Here is a 19,257-nt window from a genome sequence, read left to right as displayed (position 1 = left end):
AGAAAGAAACCATTTTCCAGTCAAAGCCAATGAGATGATGATACAAAATGCCAATTAAAACAGCCAATGCAATCCACATGCTGAGCAGTGAGAGGGAAGGAAGTTCACACTGACCAAATAAATGTCTTTGGAAGCTACTTAACACCTTACTTGGGCAAAACTTTCTGTAGGAAAGGAAGTTTGGGTGCCTACCTGGCAGGTAACACCAGAACCAGCACAAAGCTTAGTACCCACAAGATCTTGGGTATGATACTTAAAACTTTCCTACCGACAAACGCTGGGCAAGGGAGAATTCACATGAGCTGCTTCCTCTTTATAAATGATTATGTAAAAGGCTGGCCTAGCTTTTGATATATGTTTAACCATAAAAGTCCACTAACAAATATTTTTAACTGCTTTGATGTAAAGAATAATGGCAATGATCATCTGCATGCAGCAGAAAGTGTTTCACTAGGAAAGGACTGTTCATTATCAGCAAGCAGCACAGACCAAATGAACCAGATGATTCATTAAAAATAATAACCCATCAAAGCTGGCTGGTTTAGGATAAAAAAATGAACCAAAGGCATTGTTTCTGTGCTCCAGTGGCTGTTTCAGAAGAGAACAGAGGCTTAAATATTCATTACTTTTACAGAAAGGTATGCTAATGCTGTGCAGAAGCAATTTGGTAATAGAAAGCCAAGACTTGCAAACTGCTAATTTTACTCCAGCTCAGTTTCCAGTTCCTTTTTTCCCCCTAAACCTGACTTAGGAAATCAGGTTTGTGGTTCAAGAGCATGTCAGACCACACCTCTGCCAGCCCTCTGGGTGCAGGTGGATGGATGGGTGATAAAGAAAAATGCTAAGTGTGAGGTGACCCTGGGCTAGAAGCAGAGAGAGGAGAGAGACACGGACACAGCCTGGGTGTCCCAGCAACCCCAAAGCACCACCAGGTTTGCAAAAGGGAAGCTGGTATAGAAGTCCTGCCGCACAGACAAAAGAAAGCCATTTTGAGCTGCAACACCATCTAAAATCCAGAAATGACCATGAATTCAAAGCTTTTTCCCTGAATAGTTGCATTTCTGAGAGGATCCAGGACACAACTTTTCATAGTAATGAAGCTCAAAAATACACAGCTCCAAAGAGCCTAGAACTTATCAAGGACAGAAGGAATGATGCCACTGTGAACTTGTGAGAAAGTCCACCGGCCTTTGTTCTGACTCTCCAGGCTCTAACACCCTCAATCACCCTACATCTCTCACTGTTGCAGGATCACTGCTTTGAAAGTGAGATGTTCCCAGGCATCAGAGAGGAGATGAAAACAGCATTTTAAGTAACCTAACACAACATCCTAAAGGAAAAATCAAGTGTTCTTAGCTACACAAACAATGGTTTAATCTACCCAAGCCCCCTATAAATGTATGACATTAATTTGAAAGGGTGCAGGCAGGTATGTTATTCAGTTAAGATTAAAACTAAAATGTAATTATAAGGTTAAAATATACATATATATGTATATAGAATAACAGTATGGGATGATAAAAACCGTATGTGGTTGCCTTCTGGTTTCTGACACTTGAGTTATCTATGTTAAGACTTTAATATAAATTATCAAATTATTCCAACTACTCTCATTTTTCTGATAAATACTCAATTAAATATCCCTGTATCTCTTTCAAGTCCATCAAAAAGGGGTTTTTCACTCCCTTCCTGGCCCAGTATCTCCAGCACATAAAAAAGACAACAGTGAACATACCTCAGGCTCTTCTTCCTCCAAACCAGGTTCTTTGCAGCCTTGGTTTTGCTGGTACTGGGAAAGACCTTTTAGCAGAACCTGGAGCTGGGTAAGGATTAGCAACCTGACTGCAAAGCACTGAGAAACATCACCCAAATAGCAGAAAGAAAAAAGAGAACATGTCTTCCAGACACATGCAGAATCTTTTTCATTTGCAGCAAGAGCAGAAATTATTTCCAGCAGGAGGAAGCTGTACAATCAGCAGTGTCTTGGTGTCAGCTGCAGAGCTGCAAACTCTCATCAGGACCTGGGTTACACCACCAACTCTAATGCTCCTGGATGTGAATCATCTCCTTAACCTCAATGAGGATATCCACAGTCATAAGTAAATGTCACTGAGATTTTTCTAAATTACTTCACATAAAATCATAGACCACAGAATATGCTGAGTTGGAAGGGACTCACAAGGATCATCAAAGTCCAGCTCCTGGCCCTGCACAGGACACCCCAACAATCCCACCCTGCACGTGGGAACATTGTTCAAATGCTTCTTGAGCTCTGCCAGGCTTGAGTGTAGTGACCACTTCCCTGAGGAGCCTGTTCCAGTGCCCAAGCACCCTCTGGGTGAAAAACCTATTCCTGATACCCAACCTAAACCCTCCCTGCCACAACTTCAGGCCATTCCTACAGTCCTGTCACTGGCCCCCAGGGAGAAGAGATCAGTGCCTGCCCCTCCTGTTCCACTCACAAGGAAGTTGTAGCTGCAGTGAGGTCTCCCCTCAGTCTCCTCTTTTCCAGGCTGGATAGACCCAGTGCCCTCAGCCGCTCCTCGTACAGCTTCCCCTCAAAGCCCTTCACCATCCTCATGGACTCCCCTCTGGATGTTCTCTAACACCTTTATATCTTTTTTATATTGCAGTGCCCAAAACTGTCCCCAGCACCTGAGGAGGGGCTGCCCCAGGTCAGAGCAGAGCAGAACAATCCCCTCCTGTGCCTGGCTGGCAATGCTGTGCCTGGTGCATCTCAAGGACATGGCTGGCCCTCCTGGCTGCCAGGGCACTGCTGACTCAGTGTCTGTGGTCACACTGATCTTAAGAATGATGAAAGAAAATGGCTTATAAATTTATTTTACACATCTAAAAAAGATAAGCATTAAATAAAAAAGGTATGTTTCTTTAGCTCATTATCATTTAAATTTAAAAAGCAGTATGAACAAGCACTATGAAATTAAAAATTATCTTAAAATAAGAATTAACTTGGGTATCACTAACACATGAACACCAGTGTGTTGCCCTTGCACACAAGCAAGGCCTGATTTTGAAACATGTATGCATGAAGATGTGTACACGTTTCTATATGAACTTCACCCAAGAGCAATGTCTGCACATCCAGGTGGAAATATATAAATCTAAATATATAAAAACAATCTTCATTTTTCCCCAAAATGAAATGCATGATGACTTGTATCCACAACATGGGCTAGAAAGAAATGTTCATATCAAAACTACACAAGCAGAAACTATAGTTATTTTGAAACTTCTCTGAAAAAGTGGGCCTCAAATCATCAGCTATTAATCCCGGTTCAAGATTTATTTTAAATAACCTCAATTTGCTTTATTGTTGTAAAGATCAAGTAAGTAACCACAAACTTTCTAATATAGAGAAAGGGTTAATTTTTACTAAAATAAACTACATGTTCAGAAACAAGCAAGATACCAAATAACTGTAGCTGCTAACAGATCACACAAGGGGTTTTACCTTTTGCTGTCACCAGCTGATAGGACTTTTTAATACCAGTGAATATGCATAAATCTAAAATTTTGCTTAGTAAATATTATTTTATAAGAGGTATTTCTTTCTATAAATATGACGCTGATTTGTGCAATAATAATGTCTAATTCCTAAAGACTTAAAAGGATTATCATTACTAAAGTTCCAAATGACTAAGATCCTTAGTTAACAAAATTTTCTTAACGTTCTCTAATTTTGATTTTGTATTTATATTATTTTCCATCATTTTGAATCGCTACCTACTATTTGCTTATGCAGAAACTTGGCTGACCACCTGTGCCATCAAGGTAATATTTCAGATTGTGACTTTTTAAGCCTTCGCAGTTTTAACTTCCTGAGACCATTTTCCACTTCTTTTTTTCTTTTTTGGGAAAGCTCCTCTGAAGACACAGGGTGCAGTTCTAGACACGATGTTGGCACTGCAGGCAACTCTTCAGTGGCTGTGCTTGGCTCATTTTGGCTTGCCTGCACTCCACTGCTGATTGCTGACAGAGACCAGGAGGGGTTTTTTCTCAATGATTTCTTGTCAGCCACAGTCTTTGTCATGTCTTGCTTTGAAAACAGCCTGGAATTAAGGGGTGTCTTCTCCTCCAGGAACGGACCCAAACAATTATCATCACATTTACTAATTTCTGTATTGATAGAAGTTAAAGGAGTCCCTTCGGAGGACACTTTTGTGAAATACTCCAACTCTTCCTCTGAACCACAGGTCTTTAGCTGAGCCTGTGTTTTGGTCACTCTCTGACTTTGTTTTGGAGCCGGCAGCGCTGACTCAGAGCTGCAAGGAGGGTTCTCGAGTAGAAGACTCGTCTCCAACCACTCCAGAGAGTGAGGTTTTTGCTGGCTGCGAACATCATCTGGCTGTCTCTGATTAACACAATTTCTCTGCTCTAACGCAGGAAGCTCCAAGGTGCTCTCAGCTGTGTTTGTGCAGTCTTTCAGCAGGCCTGGACTCCTACGTTTGACATCAGACCAAGCACTGAGGGAAGTCTGACAGTCGTTCTTTCTGTTCTCTGTCTGCAAGTCCCCCAAGCCAAGATACACCTTCTTGGAGTCCTTGCTGATTTGAGGTTTGCTTGCACTACTTCTCCTTGGTTTTGTCCTCTTCACACTGCAATAAAAAGGAATTTTGTTTTTTAAAGAAAAAAGAACCTTTACTGCCTCCACCTACCGTTTTTCCAACTCTGAAACACCACTTGGGCCACCCTCTTTCTGAACATGGAAAAAATCCCTGCATATCATCTTGACAAGCAGCAATGTTTGTCTAGTGTGGATAGTATCAAGCGTTATCCATCTGATTTTCCACTGCACTAGGGGAGAACCCTATTTATTAATGACTAAGCCATGAAGGAGTGAGTTCACACTCTTTTCCAAGAGGCAGAACTGGATTCATTACAGATGTTAAAGGTCAACAGAGCAGAAGTATATTGAATTCCTTTCTGAACCGGCTAGATAAAATAGCATTTCCTAAGTGCCTAAATGATTGCAAACCATTCCCATATATCCACATGCATAATGCATATCTACAGAACAGAGGGGGCAGGTGGGGAGAGGCAGCAAGTGCGCCTCTGTGTGAGAGTTCCTAATCTCTATTTTAGAATGTTCCTCTGGAATTTTTCCCAGGACATTTCAAAGCATTACTTTAAAGTTAACCACCACTCATCTAGTATCAAGCCCATTCATCTGGCAAGGACTTAGGTAATGCAAGTAGATGATATTCTAAAAGGAATTATACAGGAAAATGGGATCACAAGGGAGCTGATGGAGTGTGAGTACATAAACACTCCTCAGCAGTGTGGTACCTATGGATCTGGATTTCACACAGCCCATAAGATGAACGTTATGCCCAAGTACTGAAGCTGCATTTTAAGTCCAAACATGTTACTAGAGATGGCCCCAAGCCGAAACCACTTTCTGCTGCCCAGCTGCTGCCGAGTAACTCCCAGGTCAGTGTATCTAACTCTTCTCAAAGAGGGCTCACCCAAAACAGGTAGAGCTGGCACAGCTCCAAAGCTAATCTAACTTCTAAAGACAACACAGATGAGACAACATGGGTAAAAAGAAAAGTTGCCAGGGCTCACAACAAATCCCTGATTTCACAGGTGATTTGGAGCTGCTGGGAGCTCACGCAAGACCGGATGGTGTCCTGGTACCACATGGAGCAGTAACATGTTCAGCTGATCAGCTCACCCTCCCCATCCATTCCATCACAATTCTTTAATTGTGATCAGTGATCCAGATGCTCAAAATTAACAAAAAAAAGTATTCGTGAAGTGTTTTTCACCCAATTCAAGCATCACATATTTATTTTGGCTGAGAGCTTAATTCAAGGAAAAACAGCCTGTTTTGACTCTGCCTAGTGCTATGTGTGATATCTGTGTGGGTTGTAATAGCTTTCTCTATGCTGTAAAAAACAACAACAATCATTTTATGTGCTTATCCACACCACAGCAGTAATCTTTCAGTAATTCAAAACAATCTTTTGTAAAGTAGTTTATATTATTTAAAATTTTATTACATAAGCTAGATTCTACCAAACCAAATTTTACCACTTATAAATTCAAAAGCTTAGAAAGAACAGTGGCATACATTTTTTTCAGGATGTCTTGCTTTATTTGTTCACTCAGTCTAATCTCAAGCTTCTTGTTCTCAGCAGATTCAGTAAAATACTCAGACGTCCCACTGGAAAGTTCTTCTTTCTGCTCCAGAAAAAAATACAGGTTTAAAACATGACACATCAAGCTACGATTATTCAACAGAAAGCTTCATTTCTAATACTAAGATTTACAGCTGTTCTTTATTATTTTGATCTGAGCAGTCTAAGAGAAACAATTATTTTTAATCTTTTAATATTTGGGAGTCTAGTCAGTTCCCTCCCCTTGACTCCCAACCAACATATTTTGTATGCTAAAATACACCGCAAACAAACAAGACTGCAATGTAAAGGATGTAGCTTTCCAAACCATCTGAGGAAACTGTTGGCAAATATTTGACATCTTTGTGGCTCAAACTGTGACAAATGCCAGGAATCTCTCTTGCAGACAGGAGCATGCTTGTCAGTTTTTTTTCTAAAGAGACTGACTGGCGCAGTGGTCTATACACTTATTCTCAGAGGAATTCCCATAATTTTCCATACTTACAAAAAAACATACACAGCATTATTTGCTCATTGAACACGGCAAGGGTTAAAACTTTTAATTCTAACATTTAAACGCTTGCAGCTTGTAGTGGTTGGCTACTACAGGACAACAGGGGAATTCTTTCTGGTCTCAGCTAACAGCAGCACCATCCTTTTATATAATACGAGGTTGGGGCGAGCGGGAGGGAAGGAAAATGCTCTTTTTCATCAAGCTGTGAGCACTTCCTTTCACAAGGAAACAATCTCAATCAGAGAAGGGCCATTTGCTGATTTCACTATTAACTACTACACACTCCAAAAAAATATTATCTCCGAGGCTATGGAGGAGAGGAAAAAGAAGTGGTGAAGAAGAGAAGAGGCTTTGTGCATCTCTTTGTCTTTGACAGCACTTTTCTCCCTCAGCCTCCACGATGCAGCCTCTGACAGGGGCTCCCCAAACACAGAGAGTGCTGCTTTAGCCCATTCCTTGGTGAAGCAAGGGCACTGGAACCAGGTGATATGGAAGAACTGAGGGACACAGAGAAAGCCAGCAGAGGCACAAGGCCAAAGCCTGTACATGACCCCTGCCTGGAACACCCCTCGGGAACCTGTCACTTAGGGGAGATTAAGCCCTGTCCATTTTTATTTCTGTTTTAAAGGAGAGGGTGGGGGGACCTCCATGCTCTTTCCAGAAGAAATAGCCAGTGAAAACAGCTTCCTGTTTTGCTAGCAGAAGGAGCATAGTCAGGCAAAGAAGCAAAGCCATTTTGGCACTTAAAAAACTACAGCTGTTCTGAGCCTTCCTTTCAGAAACAAGTTACACAAGTGTGCGCACTGAGCGATGCATGAAGCTCTGTCCACTCATGGTGCAACGAGTGTGCTTACAGCAGGCAGAAAACACATGGAGCATACATGCAATGTGATCCCAACCTCAGAAATCAAGCTTAACTAGTTTAATCTCAGGGATTAATTGCTGCTTCTGTTCTTGTTGGAGGTAGATTCCCCTAATTTGACTAAATATATTATCATACTTTGTAAGCTATTAAAGACAGGAATACTATTAAGATACTTGAGCATTCTGCTAATTTTAAGAGAAGGCAGAGACTGTAAAGTCTGTAGAAACTGTTTTGATTTCCAGTAACAGTCACACAATTTGGAGGCTGAAGGATCTTGCACAATCATCCTGCATCAAAGCAGCTGGAGAGCACTCATACTTGGCCAGAGAGCCCATCTGAGTTCCTGCTGGGTGGAACCGGGTAAGGTTAATTCTGTTAATCTTCTTCAGTCCCCAACACACCGACCAGGACAGGATCAGCAACCCACTAAGGCAACTCTTGTTGCAATGCGTGGAAAGTAGCCCTTAGTACAAAATCCAGGGGAAGACTGGGGATAAGTCCTGTCCACACGTATGCCCTACTGCAGATAAGCAATAAACCCCAGTTCTAACTTGCATCCGATTCCGAACCCTGCAGGACTGGGATGGTCCTGCCACGGTGTGAGGAGCAAACCCTGCAGAGAGGCAAGGATGACGAAGTCATGGCACTTGTGAGTTGAGTCAGGCCGGAGTTAATGGCCCCAAGTTGCAGGGCTAACACATTCCCTCCCTGCGCTGTCATCAACCCCTTGTTTTGCTTTCAAATAACTTATCACACAAAGCCGTGACAGAAAGGGTTAAGGCATCAAAAAAAGTAAAAATCAAAATGATTTATATGTGAAACACTTCTGAACATGCCCTCTAAGTACAGTAGATTTTCCCCTCGGAACCACACCCTGTAAGTGCTGTATTTTGAGAGCTGAACAATTAACATAAGGCATATGAGTCAGTCTTTGAAAGACTCTGTGGGAACCAGAGAGCCTTTTGCTATTAGGAGTGATGTAAACTCCCTAAGGCTGGAATAAGTCCACAATAGAAGCAAAGAGAGTCATAAATAACAACAATGGGCACTCCATATACTACTAAGACACACAGCCATTATTGGTGATACTTCCTTTATTTTCTTTATTAGACTTAATAATTTTAGTTAATTAAAAAAAAATAAAACACACTGTCTGTTTTGGGAATACTATTTATTTCCTATGGGAACTTCAGGACTTGTTAAAGAAAGAAAAAAAGCTAATCTGCTCTCATCCTGTCTAGTAATCCCAAATTCCTTTTAGGCAGTGAAATAATTAAAGAAAAATATTCCAGGCATAAAAGGGAGGACAGCAGAAGCAGACATCATATAAACAATGACACCATGACAGAGAAAAACGTCAAAGCACCGCCAGACTTGCGACTCGACTCTGAAAGAGCTGCAGGGAGTGGGATTGCTGCTAACAAATTAAAACCACATTTCTTGGCAAATTGTTAAAGACAGACATATTTACATTTGTATAGAGACTGGGTGGGCACAAAAGATTAAAATGCTTCTCTAGCCCTTGAACTGCCAAGTTCTATTAGAAATATGTGCTCTTAAAATCCCAGGGTAAGCTCAGTCCTTTTTGTCACTAAAACTGCAGAGAATGGCCTGCAGAAGTGAAGCTTACAAAGTCTTACCAGCCTACCTGCTCATGACAATGGCCTCCCCAAACCTGATTTTAAGATCCAAAATACTTATCCAAAGAGATGTCTGGGGGAATAAAATCCTCTATCAAAACTTACAGAGAAATACGACTGTTAGGCACTGAACATACTTCCTTTAAGGTTTATCAAATTGATTTTTCTTTTTTTTTGCCATCTTACTCAACTTACTACTCACTCAAGCTGAAAAAGAAACCCTCAAAACTGTAAAAGTGGTCACTGCCATCTCCAGCTCTCTCCCGGACAGCTGAACTCAGCAGTACAGCATTAAATATCTATTAAAGAACTAGCCATGGATGGGCACTTGTGAGGAACCCTTACAACTCATTACCCTGAAGCAGAGTGAAAGCTTTGGCCTTTTCAGCATGACAATATGCTCATACAAATACCCATTTTTTTTCCAGTCTAATACTGGGTTGAAAGAAAACTTTCGAAGTGAACACTGCTGCACCCCTTTCCTACCTCTCCGATGTCATGCTTTCTAGTTGTGTCTTACTCTTCTCAGTGCCACAAGCTTATGTACCAATAAAATAAGACTAAGGGATAATTAAATTTTATGTCTGGTTAACAAAAATAAACCAACCTCATAATAAAAACACACCGTTTTTAAAATGCATTTATCAATGTGGCTCATCAAAAATACTTAATAGAATATATCAACAGGTTCAAGAAATCAATTTTTATATCACAGTGGCAAATGGGAAGGGACTATAAAGATAATAATATAGGCAAAGCTATGAACTAAACTATTATCCCAGGCACACACAATAAAACTAAAATTATTGAAATGATTAAGACAGAAATACTTATTTAGGGGAGCTTTATAGGAGCTTGCAATTGCATGATTTCTCTTAGTGTCATTGTAAGCTGCATCATTAGCTCAACCATCAAAGATAACCTTTAGGTTTCAGAGGTGTCCTAATAGATGACTGACAGATCACAGAGGTCAGACAGGACTCCTTCCAATCTGATAAACAAAAAGGGCTCCTTAAAGCAAGTGAGGAGGCTTGTGAGGGAAGGATAAATCAGATACTACAATCTAACCGATAAAAAAGTGACAGAGACAGGACTTTGGGTCTGGTCTCTTGCCCTCTCCCAACCCACATGAAGGAAAAACTTCCCACAGTTTCAAGATGCAAATTTTTTTGCATTTCCAATGTAGTGATGCATCAGTCCTGGCAGTTCTACTTAGGAACTCCAACCACATCATAAAACACTTGCAGAAGTTTTCCAAGTACAGAAATGGATATTATTCTCAACCTGAAATACAGTTCCTTGATCAGATTTCTGGAATATTGCTCTCTACATTTTAAAGTTGACTGCCCTGCTCTAAAAGTCAGTAAATTCCAGTAAAAACCATTCGGATCATTCCACGTTACATTGGAATACTGGTGTTGCCTTTGAAATAGGTATTTTTAAGGAATACTGGTGGTTTTCAAAAATACTCCAATTTCAGTCTTGAAAAGAATGTCACAGCCAGAGCAAACTGCAACTCGCCAGCAGGAGCAGAACTGTTCAACCCACCCATGACCTAGCACAGAAAGTAAAATCAAACTCCTGGATCAGTACAGTCTTCATTATCTACCACCAAAATTCCTTAGAATTTGACACCATGGATCTTAAGTTTTGCTGGTCAGGAGACCCTATGGTCTGTACTATTTAGTCCAAGCACTGGCCCAGTCTATTACAAGCCCCCGTGATACACATTTCACTTTCTCAAAACACAACGTGTGAACCCAAGTTTCTCACTCAATACATAAGTCCTGGCAATTACAAACATTCCAAAGGTCCCCCAGGCATCACCAGATTAGCTTAAAGCATATGACTTCTCTGAAGGAAAAAGCCTTCTTCCTTTTGAAGTGTTTGGTTCAGATTTTAACTGTATTTCACGTATAGGAGGAAGCCCAGATGGTTCTGAGTGTAAGAAATTCAGAGCTCTCTAGATTTGCATTTCAACACTCGCTAAAGAAGAGAAAATAGAAGAATTCCTGCTGTAAATAACATAGAACAAATGAAATGTGATTCTTCCTAAAACCTAAAGCTGCAATGGAGTGTTTTTATAAATTCAACCTATGTGTAACACACAGAGCAAATACTCCCATCACACTTTCTAGAGGCAGAGAAGTGCTCCTGAAACAACCGATTTATTTACATACTGAGCAGCACGTGACACAGGCTGTGTGCATTTGCTTGAAGGCAAGAAGTGCTAAAATTAATGTTAAGTAATTGAGCTATTAATCATTCTGATTTTATACACTGATGCTACAAGACTCAGATTCTATCTTCAGAGAAAGTATCCACTGATAAGAAATGCAGGAGTAGACAACAGCTTTTCAACCAAAATAACTTCTCTCAGTGACACTGAAGAAAAATTTAAAGCATATTAACAGTCAATTTTTACCTTTTTAAAGGAAGCCAATGCCTTATAAGCATGCATCTTCAGCCATCAATTCCCATCAATTTTATGTTCATGACTCCAGTAGTTATGAAAGAGGACATGCATGCAAGACACACATTTCATACTTGAAAGAGATTTTTATAAAATAAAGGAATAGCAATTTTATGTGGTGCTCGACCCCTTTCTCCAACTTACAAACCATGAGCCAATATCTGAGACAGGCCTGGCATGAGGATCCTCTGTGTGCCTACCAAATCTCACTGGGCATCAGGGCCAACCAGTGCAGATGCCCATCAGCATCACCCACCAGCAACACTGAAGCGAACTTTGCATTTGCCCTTGCAGACAAAGCATGGGTTATATGACATTAGAGAATACTCCTTAGAGTACATGATGTATACAATGTGATTCAGATGCTCAACACTTTTAATACTTACAGGAAAATAATCTGGGAAAAAATACATCAATTTTATGCTCTTTTGTTCTTTTTATGCAATTACAATACACAGTAACAACTGGAGGAGATCTTGTAAAGAATAACTAATACTCTTGATCTTGCTGGTTATACAGAAGCAAAAAATGTAAAACAAGAACTGCACAGCTCAGGAAATAATTACTGTGCAACAATTTAATGTTTTAGCTTGGTTTCCAAAACAAACACCAGTACCACCACCCCAAAAGCTCCCAAGATTTCTGAGCTCACACTGGGGATCTGTCCCTCCAAATAATTTCAAATCATTACAAATTGTTCAAAAATCCTGCCATGAACTTTACACCATCATATATTTCAGTTTCCTGTTCAGTCAAGTTATGAACTTCCTATTACTTCTAAGAGATTTCTGCTGAAGGCTGATTGCTCTTTAAAACAATTTTTTAAAATCCTGTCAAATAGTCTTTGCCCAACAGGAATTTCAAGAATTATTGTCAAAATCTGAAGTAAGTTAAACCTTTTCAAGTCCTAGAGCCATCAAAATCTCACAGATGCACCACAGCTAAATAGAACTTTTAGCTCCCTGACGCTTTAACATGATCTCTGCCAGCCCTCCCCCTGCCCCTCTGCCAGGGGTGCCCATCCTCTCCAAGTCTGCAGAGAGGAAGGAGCAGAGGATCAGCTCAAATCCACATGAAACACCAGCATAAGCTGTGACAGCAAGAGTGAGAGGGGAGAGGAAAATGAGGGAGGTGAAAGGATGATGACAGATGATAATATCTTAAATAACCACAAGGCTTTTACAAATGGGAACTTGTGAACGCTGCTAAGTAGTTAGATCTAAATCAACTGGAGCACTCATATAAGAAGCAACTACCAAAATGAGTAAAAGATTGCTCAATTTGTCCCTACTTTTTGAAGATTGGTTCATATGGAAATCATTTTATGAGCTTAATCATTTATACTGCAACTACAGGACCATCTGTATTTCTGCTCTGCTTTACCTGATTTTGTATAATGAGGTACACTTTTATTGAGGATGTATTCCACTTACTGTTGGCTTTAAGGCAATAAATAAGACTTTTTATTTCATTCCATATATACTCTAATATTCTGTCTGCTTTTCAGATAAATAATGCTACGATGCTACAAAGTTCCTTGCAGCAATATCTTGGCCTTTTTCCAGCAATCCCACAGTTAATTCACTCAGCAGTTTGCATGAGCACTGCAATTGCTCTTTTCACTAAAAATACTGTGCATTTATCAACAGATTATTTTCATTTACAGCCCTAGTGCCCCTCTACCCAGCTCTGGGAGGTTTCTCTGAAATGCTCCAAAGCCTTCTCTAGTCCTGACTAATTGAAATAATTGTGTCAGTTTTCATTTCATCATTTGTTCACTTTTCTGGATAGTTAACGCAGCAGACAGCTGTGAGACTTTTGCCATGCAGAAAATAAATCAGTTTGGAAGCTATAAGAAGAAACTCCGACAAGTTCAGACAAATCTCACTGAGGCAATTCACAGCATCACTGCTCTCAGGTCTCCTCCCTCTCCTTTTGCAGGAGGTTCCTGCCCCACGCAGAGCTGGCAGGAGGGAGCACACACATGCCCCAGCTGCTCCCACCCGCAATTCAGTGCGCTAGCCGAAAATCCAGGGAAGTTTGGTGTGCATGAATCTGCAGGACTGTGATACACAGCAAGATGAGATGCAGGCACACAGCCCTTTTGGCAACGCTGCTGCAGGAGTGGTAATCTCCAAGGAGAAGAGGCAGACAGCTGGAACAAAAGGGAATATTGTAAAGCTGCTGTAGCTTTCTTTTTATAACCGAGTCAAAGCCTTCAGGATCATTACTCTGAGATGTAGTTTCTCAGGGACAGCAGCCTAATGATTCAAGCTAATTTAAAGCTAGACCAACAATGAAAGGAAAGTCTCAGCCTTACCCAACACGTGGTCCTGCCAAGGATCAACACTGAAGGGATCTGGCTGAAAGTGAACCACACAAACGGCAACAAAAAACCAAAACAAAACCACCTCTTGGCTTCAGAGGGATCACTGAATGAGCCCAGCTCCCCACACATGCCAGCACTGACAGGCACTGAAGACAAGAATGCCCAGGGAAGCAAAGGCAGGAGGAGAACAGAACATGAAGGATGAATGAAAAAAAAGTGACAGAAGCTTGAAGTGGCGACAGTGAAAGCTCACCAAAGCAGTTCTTTGCCTGTTTCACTAATGTGGTATTAGGATAAAGTTCATTAGTCTGCAGTTTCCCCTCTCTACCTTTTTGAAAGAAGTAGTGAACCCTGCTCATATCTACCAACTACAGCGTAATATTTTTATCCTGTTTCCTGTAATGACTGAAAAGAATTCAGCACATTATCTAAAATCCCAGAAAACTAGATTTTATAAAAATTTAAAAAGGATAGTGACATAAAAAAACCAGCAACAAGACAAATATTACAACAAATGTAACATTAAGGTGTTGTGGATGTTACTTCCAAACCCTCTCAGCCGCTACCTAAAGGGTGCTTCTGCTCCATTCATCCAAATCCTAGCTGCTTGCTCCGGCAACATTTTTTTTTTACATCACAATTGGCAAGCATGTGGGTACAGGATGAGTTGGTTCAATGAACTGACATGATGGAAAACTAATCCTCCAATGAAAAACAGAAACTTCACAAATAAATAATTTTCTGCTAGATCAAGTCAATGAACTAATTCATTCTCAACTGAAGAATCACTTGGTCCATTGTAACCAGAAAGGAAAGGAGTATGTGGCTGGATGTAGAGGGGACGTGGACTGACCTTCTCAGTAGTAGCCCACCAGCACAGCAGTTTCACTATAATATTTTATACACATATATAGATAAACACACACATGCCAAGTACTTACAGTGTGATTTGTGCAATTCTATTTCACAGCATTTCCTTCTTCCCCTACCCAATCTGATATCACTTAACAATAAGTCTTTAAAGCATTTAAGATAACTAAATTCCACATAAAGTCTTGTACTAATCTTTACAAATTGCTGCTATCTGAAGTTTTCATTCTACATTCCAATAGACACACCATTCCAGCAGCACACACCCCAGTGGGACAAGTCTCCTGTTAATTACAGCTAAGTTTCATGTTTGCATGAAAGAACCAGAAGCCTCTTGCCAGCATAATCAAAACCCAAGCAAACCCTGCCACTAATGCTCTTAAGAGTTCTAAGAATGAGAATTCTCTAATGCTCCTGAAGTATATTACAATGACACAATTTACAAATCGCACATGTATGAAGATGAAATAGTTTTATTTCCCTGCTGGGGATTTAAAAAGCACTGGGCACATCTTTAGCACTTTTCTTCTCCGTGTGCACCTATGAGGGGTTTTTTTATTTGGTTTGGTTTTTAAAGAGCAATATTCTGATGGAAAAAGATCTTTATTTTTGTACGACTGTCTCTGTAACTTAACAAGGCTCAGTGGAAACCCTGAGACCCTTTTAATCAAGCCAGGATCTCTTACTCCCCACTTTCTTTTCTGATTTCAAAGAGTAATTTCAAATTTCCACTTTAATACCATCTTTAGCTTAACCTCCTTCATGCTTTTCCTAGAAGTGCTTCCTCTCATAGATTCTGGTATAAAGCCGATGTGGTTATCAATGAATACTCCATTGTTTGCACATTTTCAAATGCTCATAAGCCTTCCACCCATTTCCATTTCCACTTTTATCTGTTTCTCCAGATAACCCATTTCCAATTTTCCATTTCAGCTCTCTACATAATAATAATCGAGAAAATGTCGTCACTGACAAAGATGACTAATCTCTCCAGAGCTCTTATATATTTCCCTGGGTTTCCTCTTCTGCCATGTTCCCAAAACTGTCTTCTTTTTCAAGCTAAAACTATTCAAGATTACAAACATAGTTTGGTAAAACAGGAAACAATAGTTTCATGTTTAAACTTAGCATTAATCAGCCAGCCTATTCTTCCATCTTTTCCTTAAGACTTTCAATTTGCTTATGTAATTTCAATAACTTGCTATATTGTTTCTTTAACAGGGATTTCCCTTCTTCCAAAATGCTTACTACTGCCTGCAGCCTGAGTTTTAAACATAACCACAGACACACCCATTTATAAATACATCATAGAAAATTAAGGGTCGATAGATTTTCTTGTATTTTATTTAATCTCTGCTCCTTAGAGGCACTCTCAAATATTTTATTAGTTTATGCTTAGAGCTAATTTGACAGACTGTCTAATCCACTCTAACCTTAGTCTTACATGAGGCATCATTGAAGGATTCAAATTGGTTCTCCCAGTAACTGATGCTGAGGTTTGTGCTTGTGAATATCTCAGAAGCAATCTAATTATACTCTTTCCTAAGGTGCAGGACATGAAAATTTCATTTCATAGCTGGCTACATCCCCTGAAACTCATGGTTTAAGCACAGCCTATTTCAGAGATACACAGAACAGCCTAAAAAGCAGTGAAAAGGCAAAGACTAAAGGGCTGAAGACAGGTGAAGGAAGAGAGCTGTGGTGAGTGGAGGCAACGTGCACCAGGCTGACATAGAACTGGTTCCAAGTAATGGGAAAGGGGAGCACTGAGCCTGATTTGTCTTGACAGAGCTCAGGAACGAAAGCTTGACCCAGACCATAAACCAGCATAAAAACAGTTTAAAAAAAATAAATAATCACCAAGTCTTGACTAAGTCAATCACAGTCACAGCAACACAGGAAAGTGACAAAGTCTCCATTAATGTATAGTCAACTGCTTTTGCAAAACACAAATATGCCCTCAAATCCAAGGGTGTGAGCTGATTAAAGGTTTAACAGAACTTGCATCCAACACTGTGGCACTATTCAAACCCAAACAACATACAGAAGAAAACAAAACACAGCCTCATTTCCAGCCCCTGACAGAATCTGCTGAGTGTATCAACAGAAAGGTCTTCTGGGTGGTCTTTTGTAGGGCAGAGTTTAGAATTCCAGCCTACTCACGGCTCAACTGCATGGAGAAAAGCAGACATACACAAAGTGCAGATCCTTTGCCTTTCTTCTGGAATGCCAAAAACTTGAGAAACTCTCAGTGGCAATCAAACACTCCCCCAGTTTGGCAAAGTACTCAACTGGAGTATATGACAAATCTGGTACTAACATGCTGTAGGAATACCAGAACAACAAAACAGTCTGGAGTGGACCCTTTAAGAGAGAGGGAATTAAACAGATGTTCCAAAACATTTGCTGAGGGTCTGCTCTCATCTTGCCAAGTTCTTCAAATCAGGGAAGATGCTTAGGGGTAACTTTCTCTTACTCTCTCTCCAACACATTACACTGGCCATCCCAGCCAGATCTGTGCACACGCATTGCATCTGTAAGCAAAGCAAACTCTCAAGACTTTATTTCTGATTAGGTTATCAGCCTACTAAGAGATATTTTCTTTTTAAATATAAAAGTGTTTTAACTTGCCTTTTAAACAACAAGGAGTTTCCACAGATCAAGATCCAATTTTGAAACAGTAAAGCCAAAGTCCCTAACATCAAATTTTTAAATTTGCCTTCTCCTTCCGACACAGAATCATGTGAAAAACTAACGAAAACTTCTCAGCTCTCATTTTATGGAAAGATTAAAAATACCAGATGAGGGAATTGGATATTTCATAAGAGTTACTTAAGCAAGAAGAAAAACCCATTATTATTTCTCAGTCAAAATGCAGAGATAGACTTTTCTACTTAAAGCATTAAGTAGTTTTCAAGACAAAACTGAAGAAGTAATACTTTTCAAAATAGCAAAGTACGTCTAGAGCAGAGAGATAATCTTTTCTGAGAGTGCAAAAAACGTTTGCTTGATTCTTTGACATTTAAGGGTATGTACCAAACTAGGAATTGAAACAAGAAAATCTGCATTTAGCATTACAAATATGAACACCCTGCCTGGTATAAAAAAAAAAAAAAAAAAAAAAAAAAGAGTCGAATGAGTAAAAGAAAACCCTTTTTTTCAAGGGTCAAATATGCTTTAATACATGTAAGATCAACTACTAAAATCCACCCAGACCTCAGGGTGTAATTGTGACCCTCGGTGTGAGCCACAGAGCAGCACCTGGGCCCATGTGAGCACTCCTGAGACAATCAGCACTTAACTGCAGCATAAAATTCAGAAGCCTTTGACCCTGATGAAGCCTTCAGGATGAAATATTTAAGGAGAATTGCTTATGGTATTTAACCACACACCAGTGCCTTTTCCTCCATAAATGTTTGGGGATTTTTTTTCCCAGCAGGGCCAGCACTGATCCGCTTGAGTCGCTGCGCAGGACAAGTGCTAAGAAAACATACAAGAAACCCGTGGACATTACAAACAGCTACAAGGACAAAATATAAAGGAAAAAAAAGATCCTTAAATCAGGGTGCTAAAATCACACCCAGCTTTCTAAATACCTTTTTTTTTTTCCTCCAAGTTTTACAAAGCTCAGAAAATGCTGAGCTTTCAAAATTCCCCTTTTTGCCTGCCTTAGGCTCATTTCAGGATGTCCTTTTGAATACTTTGGCCCAACTGTTAATGTGACTTTCTGCTTCCAAGAGGACAGTAACAAATACTTGAATAACTACATCTATATATATAAACATTCATCTCATTGCTATTAAAAAACCCCCAAAATTTATAGAACAGTTTTGTACTTACCAACATACCATTGTCACATGTCCAAGCACTTGGATCAAAGTCAAGTTTACTGACACAAACAATAAATTTCTCTGGAAACACACGGAGCTCTACACAAAAAGAATTGACAAGAAGATTACAAAAATCATAACCACTTTCAAAACCACTCATAACAACAACATACATACATGTTATTTTAGTAAGCAAAATTATTTTTTTAATTGCACACTAACTCATTTCATGCATCCCTCTAGCTTTTCACCTACTCTCTTCAACATGCCACTGCCTCCTTTTGTTTTGTTTTTATAAAGCATTCCAAAAAATCAATAAGTAGAATAAATTGAGTTCCCAAAAGGACAGTCAGGGCTGCAAATTAGTCCACCTGCACCCCTGGACAGAAAGACCAGACAGAACCAACAGACAAACCACTTAACAAGGATTTCTTTTGTGCTATTCTGGTGATGAGTCTTTTCATCACAAAAGCTGTAAATTAGGTTTGCAGCCCAGAACAACATTCAATCGGGGCTTGGCATCAAACCTCAGTGTAAGGCCAGGGCAGAGTGCTTCACATTCTGACTACAGAGATTTTTGAAGTTATTAAACAAAC

The 19,257-nt window shown here is 39.9% G+C and overlaps 1 protein-coding gene across 4 annotated transcripts in view; it reads right to left on the bottom strand.

The window, feature by feature from the left end:
• Positions 1-3,283: 3,283 nt before the first annotated feature.
• The window catches only part of LOC104691528 (SLX4 interacting protein), a 72,164-nt gene continuing 56,190 nt past the window's right edge, over positions 3,284-19,257 (bottom strand). For all 4 annotated transcript variants that reach the window (XM_019288006.3, XM_019288005.3, XM_010403050.4 and 1 more), the window contains 3 exons: positions 18,672-18,760; positions 6,095-6,204; positions 3,284-4,616 (listed from right to left, as the gene is read on the bottom strand). In XM_019288006.3, the coding sequence (XP_019143551.1) occupies positions 3,788-4,616; positions 6,095-6,204; positions 18,672-18,760 (1,028 nt within the window). In that variant the 3' untranslated portion in view covers positions 3,284-3,787. The remainder of the gene's footprint in view (positions 4,617-6,094; positions 6,205-18,671; positions 18,761-19,257) is intronic.

The sequence above is a fragment of the Corvus cornix genome, chromosome 3 (genome assembly GCF_000738735.6).
Source record: "Corvus cornix cornix isolate S_Up_H32 chromosome 3, ASM73873v5, whole genome shotgun sequence".
Lineage (NCBI taxonomy): Eukaryota > Metazoa > Chordata > Aves > Passeriformes > Corvidae > Corvus > Corvus cornix.
This window is presented reverse-complemented; position numbering and strand designations above follow the sequence as displayed.